General features: G+C 37.1%; 1 protein-coding gene across 3 annotated transcripts in view; it reads left to right on the top strand.

The window, feature by feature from the left end:
- Positions 1-21715, top strand: part of LOC114934309 (transcription factor hamlet) — a 101348-nt gene that overhangs the window by 55103 nt on the left and 24530 nt on the right. For 2 of the 3 annotated variants that reach the window (XM_029306988.2, XM_029306986.2), the window contains exons 1-3: positions 4235-4735; positions 10200-10571; positions 11040-11236. In XM_029306988.2, the coding sequence (XP_029162821.1) occupies positions 4681-4735; positions 10200-10571; positions 11040-11236 (624 nt within the window). In that variant the 5' untranslated portion in view covers positions 4235-4680. Of the gene's footprint in view, positions 1-4234; positions 4736-10199; positions 10572-11039; positions 11237-21715 lie in introns of those variants that run through there. The other variant, XM_029306989.2, reaches the window with a different exon arrangement.

The following is a 21715-nucleotide window of genomic DNA, read 5'->3' as shown; positions in this document are numbered from 1 at the left end:
TTCCGCACAGAAAACACGCACACAAAGTGCCACTTTGCCTGCACGTGTAATACAAATTATCAGGAATAAACATTTGTGGCAAGAGGGAAGATTATAATGCGAGAAACAGATTCAAATATCTTGACTTAAAGATTATTTAATCGAACGGAAATCAATGTAACATTATTGCTAATCTTACATTGTTATAATAAAAATTGATTGACTCCATTTTTTGATAAATTTCTTAATTTTAGTATCAGAGTATATGATTATCCTTCTAGTATTGAACAATTTACAAAGAGTCCAATTAATTTGACTTTTAAGAGATTTATAGTGAGAGAAGATTAAGAAGAAATTGATTTTTATATTTTTCATTTTTTTTAAACGCACATTTATACATGTGCCGTTTAGAAATCGCAGGGAAGAGAAGAGTAACTGTGTCTTTTTATCCGTCGCTCCATTTTTTAATCGAAGCGCATCGCAGAATAAGATATAATATCTTTAGAGTACTGAATGTTTCTTCCAATATATATTTAACTCTAAAATTATCAGGAAATTTATTTATTAGTTTTTTATTATTTAATCGAATAACAAAAATCAAGAACATTATTGCTAATCTTGATAATCGTAAGTGACATTGTGATAATGATAACTAATTGACTCCATTTTTCGTAAATTTCTTAATTTTAGTATCAGACCGTATAATTATCACTCTAATATTAATATTAAAAAATATACAAAGTCCAATTAATTTATAAATCTTTTGAGAGCTTGAAAGCTCGAAATGAAGAAGAAATAAATCGATTTCGATTCTATTTTTATTCTATAATAAATAATCCATGCGTCGTTTGGGAATCACACATAGAAGGGGATGAAAACTCTATCTGTCGCTCCATCCTTTGACAATCAACGACACGTCCGCAAAATTGCTTCTCCGGCGTGGAAGCTCGGCTGCGGGAGAGACAATTTTTCGGGGGCTGCGAAAAATATTAATAACTCCGGTGTTGCGAGAGCAAAGGACGTAGGGCTCCCCGAGTAAGGGATGGCATGGCCGGGGATTCGTGAGTGGCGGGTGGAGGCGGACGGGGGTAGCGACGAGGGGATGGCAAGTGTTTCTGTCAGTTTAATAGCTTCGCGCCTACCTACCTCTACCTACCTCCTCCTCATCCCCTCTCCCGCAACCCCCTCGCTCTACCACGCGTACACTTTGCCGCCGACATTACAGCATCGTCACTCCACGTGTCAGAAGTTGCGCCAGACGTAGGAAGTCTGCTTAGATCTGATAACCCTTTGATATTCCCGTTATTTATTGCTCCCTCTCTCTCTCTCTCTCTCTCTCTCTCTCGTAGGTTCGTTGGTCTTCGTCGTCGGCGACGTCGTTGTTGACGTCGTCATACGCGTGAGAATCGATCGGGTAATTTCTGTGTCATGTTTCACGAAGACACACATACACACACAAGGATTGTGGTACTTAAACATATATGTAACTATTGAAATTTTATTGACAGAACGTATAATAGAAATTAACAATTGGAAAAAAAAAAATGAATTAAAATGATATCCCGACAGTATGTAAAAAATTAAATTTAAATTTAAGAGATGAAATTAAAATAAAAAATTACAGCTAATATAATTTATTTCGTAAAATAATCGCGAATTATTACGCTTTGCGCGCAGATATGAGTTACATATAACAGGTAATGATAAATATCTAATTATCACTAAAGCTAGTGTGTAATAACATTTAATTTTACATAATAACATATAAATGTTTTAATTATAAATATTTGCAAAATTTCTAAATAGTATGACATATGGAAATAATGCATTACAAACAAGCTAGTTACATAAACATATTTAATTGTTAAATTTTAGTATTTAATTACATTTATTCTATTATCTAATTATAAATCGTCTGTGTATGATTACACATAATTAAATTGTTCAACTTTAATTCTTACAAACACCACTTTATTGTTTCTCTATATCGTACGAGTTTTCAAGAGAACATTTCGCTATATTTTTACATGCGGTTTGAAGATATGTGACAATATTATACTTACTTTTTTCGAATTAAAAAAAAGAAAGAGAAAATCCTGTTAAAGTGAGATGTCACAAAAAAGACATTTTATTGCAACGACATCGATTTTGTCAAAGGATACACGATTTCTTACCGCCTAGAAGGTGAATATCGCGCAATAGGTGATATCAACATCCGCGATGTGGAGACATTTTTATGCCTGTGTAAATCAAGCCCCTCCAAATATTGCGCGAAGGACGTGGCTGACGTCGAATGAACAGAAGGGTACCTCGGCTCTGCCGGCCATAAAGAATGATATAACTGTACGCGACACATGTCTTCCCGGTTGCGAAACACAGTCATATCGTCGTTACAGCCGCCTTTTTCCGCCGGTTACACGAAATGAAGATTTGTTTCCGGCGTCTTTTTTTTTTTAACTCCGCTCATATATTCCCGCGCGGCTTTATCCGCGATCGTCCTGACTTTATGGGCGCGAAATTTAAATCATCGCACCCCCATCGGCCACGGAAATAAAAACCAACAGCGAAAGAATAACTCTCGATTATTTCTTTTTTTTCTTTTAAGAGACAAAAATGAAAAACTCACGAAGAAAAAGGAGGCAAATGGAAATTGCACCGCAGTGAAACTTAATAAAAATTCGTGCGATAAATATCTAGATAAAGTTAAAAAAATAAAATTACTACCTTGAGTTTTTACAACATATTAAATAAGAAATAAAAAATTTTAATTATAATTACCTTTTTAAAAATTCTAAAAATAAACCTACCTTTGCTTTATACTTTTTTTCTGATTTATACGTTAAGCTTTGGCTTTCGATAATATTTCTAAGGATGAGAATGTGGGATATATTTTGGGATTAAAAAAACAGAAGCTCTAACAATAAGATATTTTTGTAGGAAAGAAAAAGTATACGCATGCGAGAACTCCAGCATTGACGGAACTTGTTTCTTATTTGAGATTATATAGGAGAAAATTTCGGTTATGATGAATACTGCGCATATTCGTAGAAAAACATTTTTTTTTTCCGTCAGACAGTACAGCGTAACAATACGCGACATTGATGTTTTCGATACTTCGCTCCTCCGATTGACTTTGAAGCCGAGTCGATGGACAAATCATGGCGAATTGTCGAGTGCAATTGAAAAAAAAAAAAAAATCGAGAATTGACTTGGAGGTTTGTGACAGTCACTTTTTGCAGTGAAAAAGTGGTCACCCTTGGTCCAATGAGAATTCACCGGCTGTCCCATTGACCCGATCTCCGCGTGGGGTCCTTCCTTCCCTATTCGTCCTTGTACGTCGAAACGCCTTTCGATAGAGACTTTTTGCGATAAAAAATATTTCGGTCCGTTGACGGTTCTGTACCACAGTTCTACCACTGCCTATATGTTACTAATGGAGGTTTTGCTCTGCCTCTTGCCAACCGTTTCTTAACTTCACTTGCGAGGAAGAATGTAGGAAATTTAATACACACGTCAAGGATACATTTCGCGTTATTCATATCTGGAATAGTTTGCTCGACTCTGATTTGGTGTCGGGCTGATGTTTCGGTTAAAAAAATTTTTACATAAGAAATATAGAAAATTTTCATTTACATTAAGATTTCTTATTATTAAATTAGAATTTTATTTTACTTAAAAATATTTCAAGTATAATGTTATTCGCAGTCCTAAAATTATAGGTAATGTAACACGTTATTCGTATTAAAATTCTATAAATATATTCACACTGTAATCTGAAATAAATAATTATTTATTACATTAAATATTATTACCTATTATTTTATTTATTATATTACCGATAATATTATTCATTTACATTGTTACAAAATATATTGTTGTGCCTTTCTGTTCGAGAATCGATTTTCGTCGAGAGCTGTCGCGTCTCGGAGAAAAGAATCCCGTGCTCGACTTTGACATTCAGCTACCGCGAAATCTCCTTCGTTATCAGCGTCACGTTACGTTACCCCCTCCCCTGTTACCCCCTCCCTCATGCTCTTCTCTCAGACAGTCGCATTACGCTCCATCGCCGAAGCGCCGCGTCCCTCTCGCTCGCTCTCCCGAGGGATGCTGTGGTCGTCTTGGTGGGGACTTGGATGCGATAGGGGTGGCTCCGCCCGTGAACCAACCAGAGGTCCCGCTGGAAGCAATCTGCCACACCCCGTGTATCGTCCCTGGGATCCCGAGAGAACCCTCGTCGTGCCATCCTCTTCTCAACAGATTTCGGATCCTCTAGTCCGCCAAAGGCCAGCTGACACGCAGCAGCGGCTCTTTCCGTTTGTGTCCGTCTCTTCCTACCTACTTCCCGTAGGTCTGCTGGCCTCCCTGGAAAGGCGCTCTAAGGGGCGCTATCCCCCTGGTGCGCGCGATTGCATCTATCCCCCTCTTCAACCCTCCTCCCCTTCCGGAGATAGACGGTGTACTCAGGTTCCAGTCGAAGTCGCGACCGCGTTCTCAGCCGATCCGATTGATCATGAAGACACTCGGCCCGGATTTCCGCCGACTTTCGTCGTTCGTTATTTTTCTCGTGACATGTTGACATGATCTCGTGAGAGGGAGAACGTCTTGTGATGCCGATGTGTCGGAAGTGATCCGAAGTCTCCGAGTCCAAAGTCATTTGGAGGATCCCAGGATTCCCTGGAACTGAGGAGACGAGGATCACAGATGAACGGTCTCGATCTATCACGTTCCACGGTTGTGGATTGCAAGATGAACAACGGTAAGTCGAAAGAACAGTCGGACGACTTGAGCGACGCGTATGTATAATCGGGGACAGATTAACCACGATTGTGGGTAATTGAGTTGACTTACGTCAGAGTGAAGTGAGCGAGTTGATAAGACGAAATTTTTGATATCCGGTACGATACGCGAAAAGATCTTGATTCGACATAAATCAGTCGAATTAATAAATGCTTATCAAATCTAGAAATATAGTCCAATTAAATTTTGCTTATGCCTAATTCTACAGATATAAATTGTACATTTCAGCCTAATTCGAGTTTGGTGTGGTAGCAATAGTGAATGGTATTAATCTAGTTCCTGTTTGTTTACTGATTATTGGTGAAAAGTAGAAACTCAATTCCTACACAAATCCATCAAACTTAACGACACCTAGATTATGATGATCCATTGTATCTTCTTTTGTTATTAGCTGGATGTTTAGACCCAGCTTTGAACCTATAGCATCAGGCTTAAATCTGTCATCCTCGCTTTATCCAGATTAGGAACATTCATTTCCAAGTTCTTTTTAATGCAGTTTAAGTAAATGAAATAGTGTAACGATAGTAAATAGGTGTTCACACTTGACAATAGATGATCAATGTTATTTATATCTCAATAAAACAAAATAGATGCAATCATTAGCTGTCAAAGTGTTCATGAATATTCTGTTGTCATCACTTATAGGTCTCGGATAAATGTTGCGTTCGAAGCAAAGTATTTTCTCTCGATCCTCTCTGTGCAAACATCCTCAGCGAGGAAGCTTGACCGCAGCTTGTCCGGAAGCCGGACTCCGGAGATTCGATCTTCTGTCCAATTTGGTCTGCCTCGGTTCTCGACAATTCCGTGACAGGCTGATAATGTTATCGACGTTTCACGATACTGTTTCTGGCCGCAGAATCCCGTCGCTTTTCTAATTAACCTCCACCGCCTCTATCTGCACTCTCCCCCGATAGGGGGAGATCCGATATTGTCAGCGAGATTGCAGTCCTTAATCGCGTTATCCGCGTTGGAGCCTTTCGGAAACGCAGCAAATTAAACGTAGCGCGTTCTCCAAAGGATCCTCCTATCGCCGCAGGATGTCCTGTGCGGTTAGAGCAACGTGGTCTGCGTAACACGAGCGTAACATTGCGCATTGCAATCGCTCCTTCCGACATCTCTCTTAGCAGTCGCCAATTTGCTTAATTATCTTTTCCGGAAGTTCATGCGCGCGTGCACATTACGCTCCTCTTCTAGACATGTAGTCCAACTTTGCGGACATTTGGGACGCTAATTACATTCTGAAATTTTTACAAATATTTTTATCTTGATGTCTTAACACTCTCATATCATGTTCTTGACAATGCATCATTTTTTCATCTTTCGTCAATCTATTAATATATGTATGGGTGCCCATACATCAATCAATGTATAAGTACCCGGGTACCAGCGCATTTTTGACAGATTACACTGCACAATTTGCCTTTATAGCAGCTGCTGACCATCGAATATTCTTTCCCGTTATTTTATTTTAGAATATTATCCAAATACAAAGTTTCTTCGTATTTTGATTTGGCAGAGAAAAGTTTTGACGTACCTATTTTTAATATTTAAAATAACTTGGGGTCACTCCTTCATTGACAAAAGGGAAAAGAGTAACATAAATGAATAAAAAGTTTTAAATTTTTAATAAGTTTAATTTATCTGATTGCTTAAAATGTCAAATGTCAAACTAGAGATGTTCGATCGAATATTGAGATTAAAAATAAGGGGAGAATTTTGATTCGGGATAAAAATTTGAGGAAACAGAGTGACATAAGAGTCAAATAATTTGCATAAACTTTACTTTAACTCTCTCGATTTCTCATTTAGTCTTACACAAAATTCACTCGACGACATTTTGTGACGTGCACGTTTATCTACTTAATGGTAGATTAATCCATCATTTGCCCGATCGTTTGTTAAAAACCCTTCGATCGCGAAACGTCAGTCGTCTATACATTCGGCGCGTGCAACTCTACCTAACACGGCAATCGATAGGACGAATGCACGAAGTGAATCGCATCAATCATCGATCGTACAATAGAGGCCTGTGCGTGATGCAAAAGAGTCATTTGCTTTATAACTCGCTAACTACTTCAACCGTTTCATGGATGTATAAACACGTATTATTATTTAAAATATCATGCGACGCTCAAACAAATATAACCATTTTCATTAGCCGCTAATTATATTGTATAATTATTATTTATTGTAAATGATTATATAAAATAACACGTGTGAGAGATTCTATATTTGTACACTTGATAATGAAACTCTTCTTTCTTGGAAGTATGAGAAAAAATTATTTCCTGATATTATAAAAGAGAGAGAGACGAAGACGAGTTAAATACAACTTTATATAAATTGAGAACAGAGATTGATATTTTATTTACCTCCCAGGATTCAAATTTCAACGTCCGCGGAAAAAATCTTTGTGCGATTAATAAAAAAAAGAAGAAAGAAATTCTTCCCACGATTAATTTGCGTCGGATATACTAAGCGTTATAGTTACCACTAAAGCGGCACTTTGCTCTAATCATCCTTAGAGCCTCTTGAGCCGCTATCATCGCGGATAATGTCACGCATGGTTCAACAAGTATATATATATATATACTCGTGCTTCTCTGCCAAGGGAGAAAATACGCCCGACACTTGTATCCCACAGGAGTCAAAGACCCCTGGGCTTTTTCGAGGGTTTCCCAAATATTGTTGTATCGTATCGACTTTCTACGGTGCAAGAGGATCTGAAGTGTCGATCCCGACGTATCCCTCGCCTGATCAGGTCTCTTCTTTACGATCATCTCCATTCGCGAGCAAACGATTTCGATAAGTCGTGTTTGTTTTGGTCGGATTTAGATCCAAATTTGGGATAACAGTGTTAATCCATGCTATATGCAATTATACACACTCCCGCAACTGTTTCGGGATTTATTATCTTATTGCTTTACTACTGAAATTTTATTTTTTCTTTTTTTCAATGTGTTTAGATCTGCACGCATAAAGTTCTGTTTGAAAACAATTTATTGGAATATTATAAAAAATTGTTATCTGCAGAAATCTAATAGAAAAATTCTATAAAGTAATTATGATAAATATTTAGACATTTATTAATAAATCCCTTTAATTTTAATTTTTTTATTTTAAAAATAAAATAATTTTAAAGTTGAAAAATAAAACAACATTCTAAATATTTATTATAATTATTTCATAGAATTTTTACACGCAAGTGTGATATGTATATAAATTCTAATAAACAGTGTGGTATACTTTATGCAATAATTTGCATTTTAGAAGTTTGAATCTATATCAGATGACTTTATCAGCGATTTATTTCCTTCCATTAGCGGTGACGCACCGATATCGCCGCTCATAGACATTCTGTCTCTTTGAGCTTCGTGTCGACTAGCACCCTTTGTAGGATCACCGTTTTCTTTTACGACTCACTCGCGCCGACGTAAGTCGACGGGGATCTTTAAGTCTTTGTTTACTCTTCCGATTAGAATGGAATTGAAGCCGGCATCGTAAAAATTGATATTTTTAACGTTTTATTGCCATATACGAACTACATACATATAGTCTAGCCTCTGTCGAAGAATTATTTTTTGCCTCTTCGCTTTTTTCCCGATCCAATTAAATATTTGACAGCAAGAGATGTGCGATACGAACAAATTAATTCGATTAAAGAGCTATATAAACCGAAATTAATCGCGAGAAAGAATTTTAATTATAAATTTATAGCACCTCTTTTGTTTTCCTTTCTTCCGCTTTTCTGTCTCTCCTCGACGATTTGTCCGTCTATTCGATACACCTGCCAGCTCGTCGTTAAAACAATCATTTGCTTAGTTCGCCGATTCACACGAAACTCTCTCGCTATTTGCAGAGGACTCTCGATCTTCGCGTAAAGTTTACAGTTTGTTTTTAGATAGTTTCGATACATACTCCGTGTAGATATCTTTCGATTCAGAGATAAGAGAAGGACCGGAGCAAAAAAGTTGTACAAACGAAACCAGATTTATGCGATATTTCTTTATCGCTTCTAAAGGCACATAAAATGATATATAAAATAATTGTCACGAAAAATAAAAAAGAGATATCTGATGTGGAATAAATTATATTTAATATTCTCCATATATCGTTTTCACGCAAATTTAATTGAATTGAAATATAGATTTTATTTTAAACGAGCCACATATTTTTATCATACATTTGTACATCCTTGTTCGGACGAGTTTGACACACAATAATAGCAAATTTATTCGACAATACACAGATACGATATAGGTACCTACTCTCTCTTTCTCTCTCTGTTTCGCGCGAGTGATGTCACGACGCATCAAGAACAGCCGACACAAGAGGACAATAAAATCCTTATCATGGCAAACATCCTCGGGTTGAGTGTCACTATGCATGCGTGCGGCAGCTGCGTCCAAGAAACGTGCCGCAGATAGCAATTGGCACTTGTCCTTGTGTGTCTAGGATTTCGTCAAGTCGTAAAGGAAGCGAGGAAAGAGGAGGGAAACAGGAATAAATTTATTGCACCTCTCTCGCGTGTGAAACCATTCATGATTTTCCGACCTTCATTGAGACGCAAAGTTTACACAAAGCCACGACCTTTCTCGCAACAAAACGCTCGTACTTGGGTTTAATATCACGAACCGCGACTTTATCGCGGGAATACAACGAGCGGCTGCCGCTTTCTTAGAAATAACCAATCAATACGTCACGTTCCGGAAAATCATCTCTCATTAACGTTCTATAAATCTTTCTAGTAGAAAATAGAATTTTCGCAAATGGCGTATAGATGTTGCTGAATAAATGTTTCGGACGCTAATTTTCAGGAATCCTTCAAGTAATCGTGATACGTGAATATTTTCCTAAAATATACATATTTACAATTATAAATAAAATAAAATAAAATAAATTTTAAAGATTATTATTAATAATAATTATTAAGTATCTTATCTCCGATTAATTAATCTCATTGTTGTGATAGAAATCGTTACTCCAATTTTTCTTTCTTTAGTTGTAGACTTTAACAAAGAAACTGAAGAATGAAATAGATGAATTTAGAAATTTTCAGTTACTGTTCAAAAGCGATTATAAGAGATGAAACCTCCCCTCATGTGTAGAACAGCTTTTCTCGATATATTTCCAAAAACATTTGAGCTATGAGAAAATGTTTTATATAAAAGATTTATAGTAAAAGTATTTCTATTTATTATAATTAAACGCTATAATAAAATTTTGAAAAATTAATTTTTTTCTAAGATTAAAAAAAATGTTCTAGCTATAAAAGCTAAATAATACTTTTATCTTTTTGTAATCATAGAAGCACATGTTATTATTAATAAAAATACAAATAAATTTAAAAATTAATTTCTTCAGTCTCTCCATTATTTATTCAAGATTCATTGATTAGAATCTCGATATTTTCTTATTTCCAGGAAGCAGCGACGAAGGCGAGTCGACGTCGGGCGCGACAGGCGGAGGTGGCGGCAACGAGAACGCAGAAATGGAGGAGAACGGATCGACTCGCACGAGCAGCAACAGCAGCAGCAACAATCCTCCCGCTTACAGAGATTCGAGACCCCATCATGCTGGCAGCGTGCACGAGATAGCCCAAGATTACAACCAGCAATCCAGGATTGCTGCCTATCAGCAGCGTAGCTACTCGCCTGAGATGGAATTGCGGCAGCGCAAGAAGCATCAACCGTCGCCATCTTCTCGGGAGGAGGAGAGAAAATCGTCCTGGGATTACAGCGAGACGAATTCGCGGAAGGAGTACTCGAGATCGCGGGATTACAGCAACGAGTATCGTGAGTCTTGAAGTTTCTCCGCGAAATGTATACTTTTAGAGTATCTACTAAATTTCTCAGATTGTTCTAATTTTTTTAGATTTTTTACTTAATATTTCAAATAAAATTAGAACAAATGTTTTTTATTACAATTTAAATTTAAAATGTTCTACTTAAAGAAGAAGAAATTATAAGCCACTTGTGTGTGTGTCCAAGTTTAATAAATGTTCAACAGAAAGTACTTATAAGCACTACTTCGAATCTTGTAAGAATACTCAATCCAAAATTCGAATATAACAGTTCTAGACTTGATTACTTAACAGAAGTATAATATACAAAATATTATTTCCCATGAGTATTATCCTAGAAAACTGAAACTTGATTATTATTGGCTTAGTCGACTTGCGATACATATATCGAACTCGAGAGATCCCATCCCTGTAGACATAAATATTCGATAAACTGACACTCGGACATTCGTCTGCATAGAGAACGCGATAAAGCAGGACTCCAAGGATCACTCGAGTCGCGAGTGGGTGTCACCAGTCCCGGAGGTCGAGGTCGGCGGTTCAGCACCGGGTGGTCCATACGTTCGGGCACGCAAGGACATTCCTCGCGGCGCGAGATTCGGCCCGTACCTCGGCAAATGGGCAAGCGAGCCTTTCAACCCCCGTTACGCGTGGGAGGTGAGTCATATGCTTCTACAGTGTGTACAATTGTACATATATATGTCTATGTGTGTGTGTGTTTATCGCTTCCGCACCCGCTTTCGAATTCTTCTGAGCGAAGCTGGTCGAGGCTGATCGTAAAGCGAATAGGTCGGTGCTCCATCAGTTCAAACTGACCTTTCGAAGCGAAAGACGTTTGCAGCGCCCTCTCAATGTTACGAAGTAGTAGTCGTCCAACGCTCCCGCCATTTCCAACTTTTTATCGAAGCCAATCAACGCGGCCGGGTATTTTTATTTTTTCAATTGCCTGGCGGAAGGCACAAGATTGCTCGTGTTACACAATATTAATTTTTTACGAAAGACACAAGAGGAAAATGAACAAGTTCGTAAAAGATATATTTAGGAGAAGGATTTAGCTTTTCGGTGTGTGATGTGTAAATATAAAAGAATATTGCCCACACAGAAGAAAATATCTAATGGATATCTATATTGGATATCTACATATCAATATTATATTTATTACGGATAACCAATATCTAATAGATGTCTAAAATGTTTGTATCTCTTGAAAAATCAGCGATTTATTGGTTATCCACATATAATATCCATATATCCATATCTTTTAAAAATCTACTATATGTATACATGTCTACAAAAAATTGTTTAAGAATATCTATTGGATATCCACATATTGTCCTTATATCTTTGAATATTTGTGATCTCTCTCATCAGGGTCATACTTATTTTCTGTCGCAATTGGCGAAGATTCACACGCGTGAATCTTATCCGATATCATCTCGATTCCAGATTGTCGTCGAACCGTTTGAAAGATGATCGATCTGTTTATGGTTAGGAGTGTTCGACGCAGGAATGCTTCATCCCGCGTTTTCGAGTCCGATGTGTCACTGGGTTTCCTCCTATCCTACTGCTATAATCCCAGGTATTATCCGACAGATGCCGGCAACGGGAAAGGAAAAAGGAAGGGAGAGGAGAGAAATAGACAGAGTTGTCTCTCCTGGCTTCGACAGGAACCACCTGGCCGATTCGTTCGACCGGAGGTGTCATCCACGTTGACAGATCTGTCAACCGGACAGTCTTTCTACTACTCTCTTTCGCTTCCTCCTCAAAAATTTTCGGATTCCTGGATGGAATTTGTTGTGGAAGTGCATACGCTAGGCCGCGCATCGTCCCAAGTCGACCGTAAAATCGGTGTTCGAAGTCAGGATATGGGGAGTCAGCTGTTTAAAATGGTCTTTGACGGATAAATAATTCATGCATTAATAAGCGCTTGCAATTTATTCGCCTGCTCGTCATCAATTTTCGTATTTCGATATTTTAGACCGTGTGGATTCTCCATATAATCACAATGAGGGTTGATATTGCGAAAGAGAGAGAGAAAGAGGTTTCGCCTTCAGAGAGAGAGACTTGTCGTTCGCTACGTACGTCAGAAAGAGATTTCCAAGTCTGGACAGTAGGAAACTGATCGCGTACCGGTCCATAGGGGTAGTTGGGATGTGATAGATATGATAGCGCGGCGGCGTTAGCGCATGTCGCACTGACAAAATGTAAATGGCGCCATCCATCTAACTGCCGACAAAAAGGCAGCCGGGGCCAACTGTCGGAGTGGCGATTACAGGATCGATTAAAGCCAAACTACCCCTTCGTTTCGTCGGACCGATCTATCAACCCCACGCGCGCAAACGTGCGAGAGAGAAAACGTCGCGAGAAAAAGAGAGAGAGAGAGAGAGTTGACCACGTTTTCTCACGTCGATCCAGGCTTATTCTTAATGCAGCGCAAATTGAGCCGTAAAATGAAAGAAAGATTGCGAAATTATCCAAACAGTTAATTCTTTTATTAGAATTTTCACAGATACGCATTGCATCGGTTTAACCAGAGATATGTATTATTTGAAATATATGCATTTAAAAAAATTTTCCATTTAAATATATTTTTTAAAATTATTTTATATTTTCATTTAAATGATTTTCATTATCTGTTTCCTATTTTAAATATATTTTTCTTGCCAATTTAATAGAGATCAACGGAAATTTATGAAAATTATGAAATAGAAAGATTTTATTTGACAATTCTCAGATATAGAAATATTAAAATCATAACAATAGAGAATATAATATTGAACCTTGCGATATCGAATTTCCATGACAATATTGGTAACGAATCCTTTTGGAGTCTCGCGAATCTTTTCTAAAATCCGATGAAGCGAAAAAAAGCGCCCTTTCGTTTGATTCGCACGTTAGGATTCCCTGGTCCTAATCCTTTTCTCACATCCTTTTGGGAAACGTTCAGAAGTTTTCGTGTCACGAGATCGATAGAGGGGAGAATAAGAACCACGAAACCGAAATTCACCCCAAATTTCTTCGGTGTTTATCCACTCTGAAATTTCCCCGCAATAGATGAGAAAGTTTTTTTATATAAGACTATTACATTTGGAATAAAATACTTTGAATCAATTTTCTGGTCAATTTGCAAGTATTAATTCTTTTTAGTACAAACACACTTTCATCCAATTTTATAATTAAAACAATAAAATTCTTAACGTCGAGAAAATAAAATATCATAATGTATTTCATACAAAATTTATCCTTATTTGTGAAATACATATGAAACAATTTTATATTCAAAATTTTAATAAAACACATTTTTTAAGCTACAAAAAATATGTTTGTCACTTATCATGCGTGCAATAATCTTCATAAATTTTCGGAATAACAGAAAGAGAAAATTGTTCTTACGATGGATTTCGATTACGGGGTTCGAATCTACAGAAGAATTTGATCGCTGATAGTTTTCGATGTATCACTATTACATCACCTGCCACGAAATTCCTACCTCGTTTTCCGAATCCGTCGAAAAGGGTGAGATAAAATACAAGAAGAAGAAAAAGCGGGAAGAGAGAAACCGGGCCGAAGGGAGCGAAAGGAACCCTTCTCTCTCTCTCACTCCTCTTGATGTATCCTGTTCGGTGACGCGTGATCCGCAGGACGACCGACCTGCGGCGTGCCTGCGTGGCGACTAAACCAATCTACGGCTTAAGTTCACTCGGCCGAGAGACCCCTCGCGTGAGGGCTCGCGCTCCAATTTGCCGAATGATTTCGAGAACCCAAGTTAAATGATCAACCAAGTTACGTTTATTGCGTGGCAGTCGGTGGTGTTTCGGCAGACGGGCTTGAAAAATGATTCCGCTTATTGCCTAAACGTGTCAAATTCTGCGCCTTCTCTCCAATAGCACGATACACGTTGTTTAAGCTGTTTAATGAAAATTATATGGTACATACAGAATGTTTCTAAATAACTGCGAAAAATTTTAGATGACAATTCTACGTTGAAAATTAAGGAGGATTTTTCATATAAATATATATATATTCTTCTTCTTATATCTCTGAAGAGTTATACTCCTCTAAAGAGAGAGGTAAGAATTAGATTTTTATATTTTTTTTTCAAATGAAAAAATGAAATTTGGTGGCTATTTTTCACTAGTAAAAAAATATTAATATTTTGTTAATTTTCTCGTATCGTTATAAAGGGATAAAATTAACAACCCCTATTCAATTTTTTATTAAAACTTGTTAACCGGAATATGATCATCTAAAAGTACTTATGCATTAGAAAGCTTGATTCCTTTAGAAACTTTTCTATTTCTTTTATTTTTTTTCATAGACTCAATAGTTTTCGAGAAGAAAAATAAAGTCTTAATTTTCCCTTCCCCTATGAAGAAGTGTAACTTCTCAGGGATGAATATAAGGAGTATTTGTTTATATGAAACACCTCCCTTATAATTTTTGACAGAGAATCCTCTCTTAAAATTTTTCGCACTTATTTAACAACACTCTGTATATGTCTTAACTAAACGTCTTATATACACATGTATATGAGCCTTGCTATTTTTAAAGTTTATTAATTTTGTTATATATTCTATTATATATTTATTTTTGTATACGTGTATATTAAAATATGTGGAAAAATGTATACAATATAAAATATATAAAATACATAAAGAAAATATATATTAAATGCGAATTTTTATCATGTGCTCGTTATTTGAAATCAGATCGTATAATTGTTAAAATACGAATAATATCAATTTTGTGAAAATTACATAAACGTATGGATATTTAAATTTTTTCCGAGAATGTTAAAGCGTTGAATTTACGCTTACGAGATTTCTACTCTTCAGTATTTTCCTTCTCACTTTTTCTCGTCTTTAATATTGAAACCGAACGGCGTTTTTTTTCCACGTGGTTGCCAGTAACCCCTCTCGAGGTCTCTTGACTCGGATTGAAGACCGTTTTGCCTTTCGGAGCGACCACGTGGGAGAAAAGGAGGACCGGAGTGCCGCTTGTTTTTCATATTGAAGCAGCCGCACGCGCCTTGTTGAGGCACTTTTTCGGCAAATCGGTCGGAAAACTTCGCTATTACCGACGTATGCAACTGACAAATCATATTAATGGTGGATGCTCGATGAGAATCACCGTTTGTCAACCACAAGGGTTCCAACATATTCGTATTACTACAATATATGACGTTGTCATATCGATATATCTCTCGTCTCTCCAACTTATGAAGAGGTCAACATAAAGATTAGATTATATTAGGTTGCGTTAGATTTGTCATTATATTTAGCTTAGATTAAGTTCTTTTTTTAATAATTTGTATATTTATATATATATATATTTTTTTTTTTTTTTTTTTATTTAACATTTGACAACCAAGTTATTGTTTCTGGTTTTGTGAAAATAATTTATTATGTAATATATAGGTATATATATATACATACCTATATATTACATAATAAATTATTCATAATATATTTCACAAAACCAGAAACAATAACTTAGTTGTCAAATGTTAAATCAAAATACTCTATGATTATTACACTGCCATATTTTGCTTTCGTTTCTGTGACCGCGACCCAACAATTGATTTGCAGCATTGAAGAAACGTAGATCCATTTACGGGATTTTTCTCAAGAATCGCGAGCGGGACATCGACGCAGGGATCGCATTGTCGAATATTATTAAATCGCTGGTCCACACATCCTGAAATAGGTATTTTAGACAATTCACGCGTCCGTCGTTCTAGATCTACAATAGGGCACATCGGTGCCTATTATCCGCAAGACATTGTCCACGCGAACTGGTCTTTAGGGCGTTACTGGAGGTCAAGCCCCGGAAGTGATTCAACAATGAAGTACATTATAATACCTTTCTCTCTCTCTCTCTTCTTCCCCTTTCTTTGCCACCTCCTCCTAACCTCTTCGAAAGACGGCCGAATTTCGTTCTTATTAACTCCCTTAGCGCAACCTAAGTGCAACGTGATCATTTCTCCTGCTGCATCCATAGAGCTTTTGGCGTTTCAAATCGATACGCGAATGGTCAGCGGAATCGCCAGTTCTCAAGGCGTAGGGTTACGGTCCGCCTTGCGATTTCCCGTATTTGAATTTGAAATAGGAGAAAGAAGCATCGCGAGAGAGAGAAGGCACAGGATTTGTAGCTGAAATCGAAGAGAGAAGGAAAGAAATGGCAAGAAACAAGTGACAATCAGTGACGCAGGGATCGCCGGTATTGTCCGAGCTGTCACACGTCTGACGCGTCAGGATATCAAAGGATCCCCATCGGACGTCGCGGTCATCTATGCGAATATATATACACACACTGGTCAAAAACATAAAACAACCGTGTAATGCGTAATCGCGGCACCCTGCGTTCGGTCATTAATTTAATTTCACAATATATTTGAGATTTTTCGTCAAAATGTCGGTGAATAAATCATCCTTTGACTCTTCCAGTCTAATATTTTTTTAAAAAATATTACAAGAAAATTGATATAATTTTAAAATCTCCAAAATGGATTAAAGATTAAAATGTTCTCTTCTTGAAATCCTACAACTTTTGTACGAAACATTTTTCGATAGAGGTCTTGGTTTGCGAAAAATCTGAAATCTCTGCGAAAGTTGAAACGAGACACCCCGTATATATATTTTTTTTCATCAAAAATAAATCACACTCGCAATTTTTCAGATTACGGTCCTGAAGTTGACCTACGAGTGTCGCGAGAAAACCTGCAGTGCGTGCGATGTGCGTGAGACGCGTTTTACCTACCCGAGGTGTCCCCGAGTGACTCTCGTGGAATATAATGTAACAAGCGAAAAAGTTTTTCTACAAAAGCGGCATGTTGCATCAGAGAGAGAGAGAGAGAGAAAACAGTCGCAATACGTTATATATTTTTCAGCAAGGCACGGGAGATGCAAGGGCGCGACCAGGCTAACTAGCCCTTTTCTCGAGGATCGGGTTTTTGATTGACGGGTTTTTGCCAGGTCCCGCGAGAGGCACCTTCTCGCATTATGTTAATAGAGATATGATATACCTTTGTTGCGACCCGTGCTGTTAAAGCGCGTATTTTGACATTTAAATTTACTCGCCTTCAACTTGCGAACGAATCTTCGGCGCTCGCCCTTTTTCGTTTCCTCATCAAGTGAACGCTCTTTTGCTGTCGCAATCTCGAGCATAATAAACTACGACGAAAAAAATATGCGACGTTGCGATATTTATGTATTAGGATTTAATTCTGGAATATATTTCATGTTTACAGTTTTTGCTCCATCTTTTAAAGAATAATTCTTCGATCTAGCAACAACAATAAAAAATCAAGATTGATTTGATTTGTTTTACAATCATTTTCGCGTTAATTGAAATGGCAAAATCGTTTATGATCACGACACATTAAGAGGCCATATGAGACTCGGTCGAGATTCAACTCTCTTCTCTCTCTCTCTGCCAACTCAACTGTAAGTCTAATTCACTGCTTTGCACCCCGTCGCACCCTCGATGCGTTTCCTCTGGGGTGGCAGCATAGGGTGATAAATCTCGCCTGCTCGTTATCCCGCTATCTGTCGATAATAGACATAACCGACACGTGTTGCCCGATCGTCAGGCTGACCTGGGTACCCTATAGAAGAGAATCATCGAGTCGTCAGGATCATTATCCCTGATGTCTTATCTCTCCGATCCACTCTTTCTGAACGATTAATTTTACGATTTTATTGTTTTAAACGTTGGTTAATTCCAGATTAAAATACTATATTTCTATATCCCTCTCTATATTTTTATATTCCTATCTTCAAGATCATTAATTAAATTACACAGCGTATAATCTATTAGACTTTCGAATTTTATACAATTTAGTTGTCTCCAATCTTTATTAATACTCTAGAAATTTTTTAAAAAATTATCATTTCTCTATCTAATTAATTGATCTGTGTGTTTTATATTATTATACATATAAAAGGCAATAAAAGCTAATTAAGTTCTGTTATTAATATTTATTTGTGGAAAAAAAATTTTTTAACATCAAATCTTGTTGATGCTTTTAACAAAAAGCATCTTGACGTAGTTTTATGCGAATAACTCTGTTTCTGTATAGTTTTAGTATATTGACAATTATGAATAATTTATTGTTAATTTCTATTAATCTTTAATTTTAAATGATGCGCTGAAGAAGGTTGACAAAGGCAACCGAAACGTACAAATTTTTTTGTCTAATATTTTATGTTAAAAAATTTTGTTTCCACAAATAAATATTAATAACAGAACTTAATTAGCTCTTATTGCCTTTTATATGTATATTAATTTTCAAAGAGCTGTTACAAATTATATTGTTTTATATTATGTTTGTAGAGAAATCGAAAAAGGAAAACATATGATTCTCTCCTTCCTTGACGAAAATTGTAACATTAAATCCTTTTACACTTACGAGACAGGGCAATTCGCCTTTCCGTGCTCTCCTAGTCACCGCTTCGCCTCTTGTCGCTAACGGCTGGGGTGAGTTCACGGGGGTTTGATGGTGACGCAGGATAAGGCCTCGGCGTGTGTAGGAAGCCGTTCTTCGTCTTCCCGGGCGTGGACTTAATTGAACTTGTTCGCCGAGAAGTCGGGCAAGTGCTCTCCCGGTTATAATTTACGTGAAACAATCATCGCCTTTGATGTGCCGACGATTGTCGCTAGGTGATACGTATACGTACATATATTCGCGATTTTGTTCCAATGGTGCGCGGACAAAAGAAAGCTTTCGTGCGATCGAAGACAAAATTAGGGATTGTCCAATTGTGTCTTTGTACGCACATTTACTTTGATTACTGATTTTTTTCTACATTTCTTCCACATCACTCTATATGATACAATCTATTCTTAATCGGTAATCCTACAACTTGTGAATGATATATAAACATTTTAAATGTTTTTCTTCAGTTTTATACATATATAGTGGGGCATCAAGTTTTTCGGACGCGATTTTGTTCCAATGGTGCGCGGACAAAAGAAAGCTTTCGTGCGATCGAAGACAAAATTAGGGATTGTCCAATTGTGTCTTTGTACGCACATTTACTTTGATTACTGATTTTTTTCTACATTTCTTCCACATCACTCTATATGATACAATCTATTCTTAATCGGTAATCCTACAACTTGTGAATGATATATAAACATTTTAAATGTTTTTCTTCAGTTTTATACATATATAGTGGGGCATCAAGTTTTTCGGACGCGATTTTGTTCCAATGGTGCGCGGACAAAAGAAAGCTTTCGTGCGATCGAAGACAAAATTAGGGATTGTCCAATTGTGTCTTTGTACGCACATTTACTTTGATTACTGATTTTTTTCTACATTTCTTCCACATCACTCTATATGATACAATCTATTCTTAATCGGTAATCCTACAACTTGTGAATGATATATAAACATTTTAAATGTTTTTCTTCAGTTTTATACATATATAGTGGGGCATCAAGCTTTTCGGACGCGATTTTGTTCCAATGGTGCGTGGACAAAAGAAAGCTTTCGTGCGATCGAAGACAAAATTAGGGATTGTCCAATTGTGTCTTTGTACGCACATTTACTTTGATTAATGATTTTTTTCTACATTTCTTCCACATCACTATGTGATACAATCTATTCTTAATCAGTAATCCTACAACTTGTGAATGATATATAAACATTTTAAATGTTTTTCTTCAGTTTTATACATATATAGTGGGGCATCAAGCTTTTCGGACGCGATTTTGTTCCAATGGTGCGTGGACAAAAGAAAGCTTTCGTGCGATCGAAGACAAAATTAGGGATTGTCCAATTGTGTCTTTGTACGCACATTTACTTTAATTAATGATTTTTTTTCTACATTTCTTCCACATCACTATATGATACAATCTATTCTTAATCAGTAATCCTACAACTTGTGAATGATATATAAACATTTTAAATGTTTTTCTTCAGTTTTATACATATATAGTGGGCCATCAAGCTTTTCGGACGCGTCGTTCAATTTCTCGCTATTCGTTCACTTCTATTGCGTTCGCGCGAACCCCCTCCACATCGCGTTTAAAATGTAAACCCAATTTAACCCATGAATCGACGACCAATCAATGGTAATTGTTTTATCGCGAGAGGGGAAAAAAAGGTTTATTCGGTAGCGACACTTTGAAATGCAAGCCTGGCCTGTTTGATCAGACCAATGACTCTCGCACGAGCCAATGAAATTACGCGGAGTATATCAGCCAGCGGCACTGATTGAATTTTTTTTCTGCGAACCGAAGTTATATATATATATATATCATCGCGAAATTATATATTGTTGCATGACGGCAGACTAACATTGAACGCCGACGAATTGAATGTAATTTTTCGCAGCATGTGGTAAAACGTGAAATTTCACTTCGCGGTTAGGCTTCATCGTCCGCGCTATTCGATCCGCCATGGAGTCGCAAGACGCGAGGATTTTAAAAGAGAGATTTCACAAGAGGCAACTGTATTTGGCGAATTTTCACACGTATAGGTCTGCTTACAATTAGCCCGAGATTGCCGGAGCAATCTGGGGTTTGACAGATTGTGTTCATGCGAGCGCCACAATGACCTAGCTAATCTGGTCCGGGCGCAGGGAGGTAGCCTAAGTTCAATATACACATACACACAGGAATACACTGCATCCCGGAGACTGCTTTCCCGTGTGTGCTTTCGACTATTGCCTGCATAAATCACGGGCCGCCCCCGGCTACCTCGAAGCTTCGTGAATCGCGGCGTCGACTTAATTGTCCCATACGTTGTGCGCGAAGGATCTCTCTCAATCCCCAGTTCATGGGACGTGTGTATATTTAGCAATCCCGACGCGGAAATTGATTTTAATTTTTGCCAGATGACCTATAATTCGCGACAAGATCAGAGACGGAAATTTATTTATCATTTATAAATTTATAAGATTTGATATAAGTAATACTTTTCAATTTTTTAAATAGACATAGTAATTTTTATAGATCCAGCGTTTGATAAATTCTGATTTTCTACATATATAGTGTTTGTAAAATTATTATTCCAAATCTGATTATGGGTCTTGTGTTTGCTAATGTGTGTGTGTATTTTGTACTTATTTAAATAATCTTCTCTGTTCATGCAATATTTATATGAAATTAGAGAATTTTGATGCGGACTTG

This window comes from Nylanderia fulva, unplaced genomic scaffold (genome assembly GCF_048542155.1).
Source record: "Nylanderia fulva isolate GAGA-0341 unplaced genomic scaffold, ASM4854215v1 Scaffold24, whole genome shotgun sequence".
In the NCBI taxonomy this organism is placed as follows: Eukaryota; Metazoa; Arthropoda; class Insecta; order Hymenoptera; family Formicidae; genus Nylanderia; species Nylanderia fulva.
This window is presented reverse-complemented; position numbering and strand designations above follow the sequence as displayed.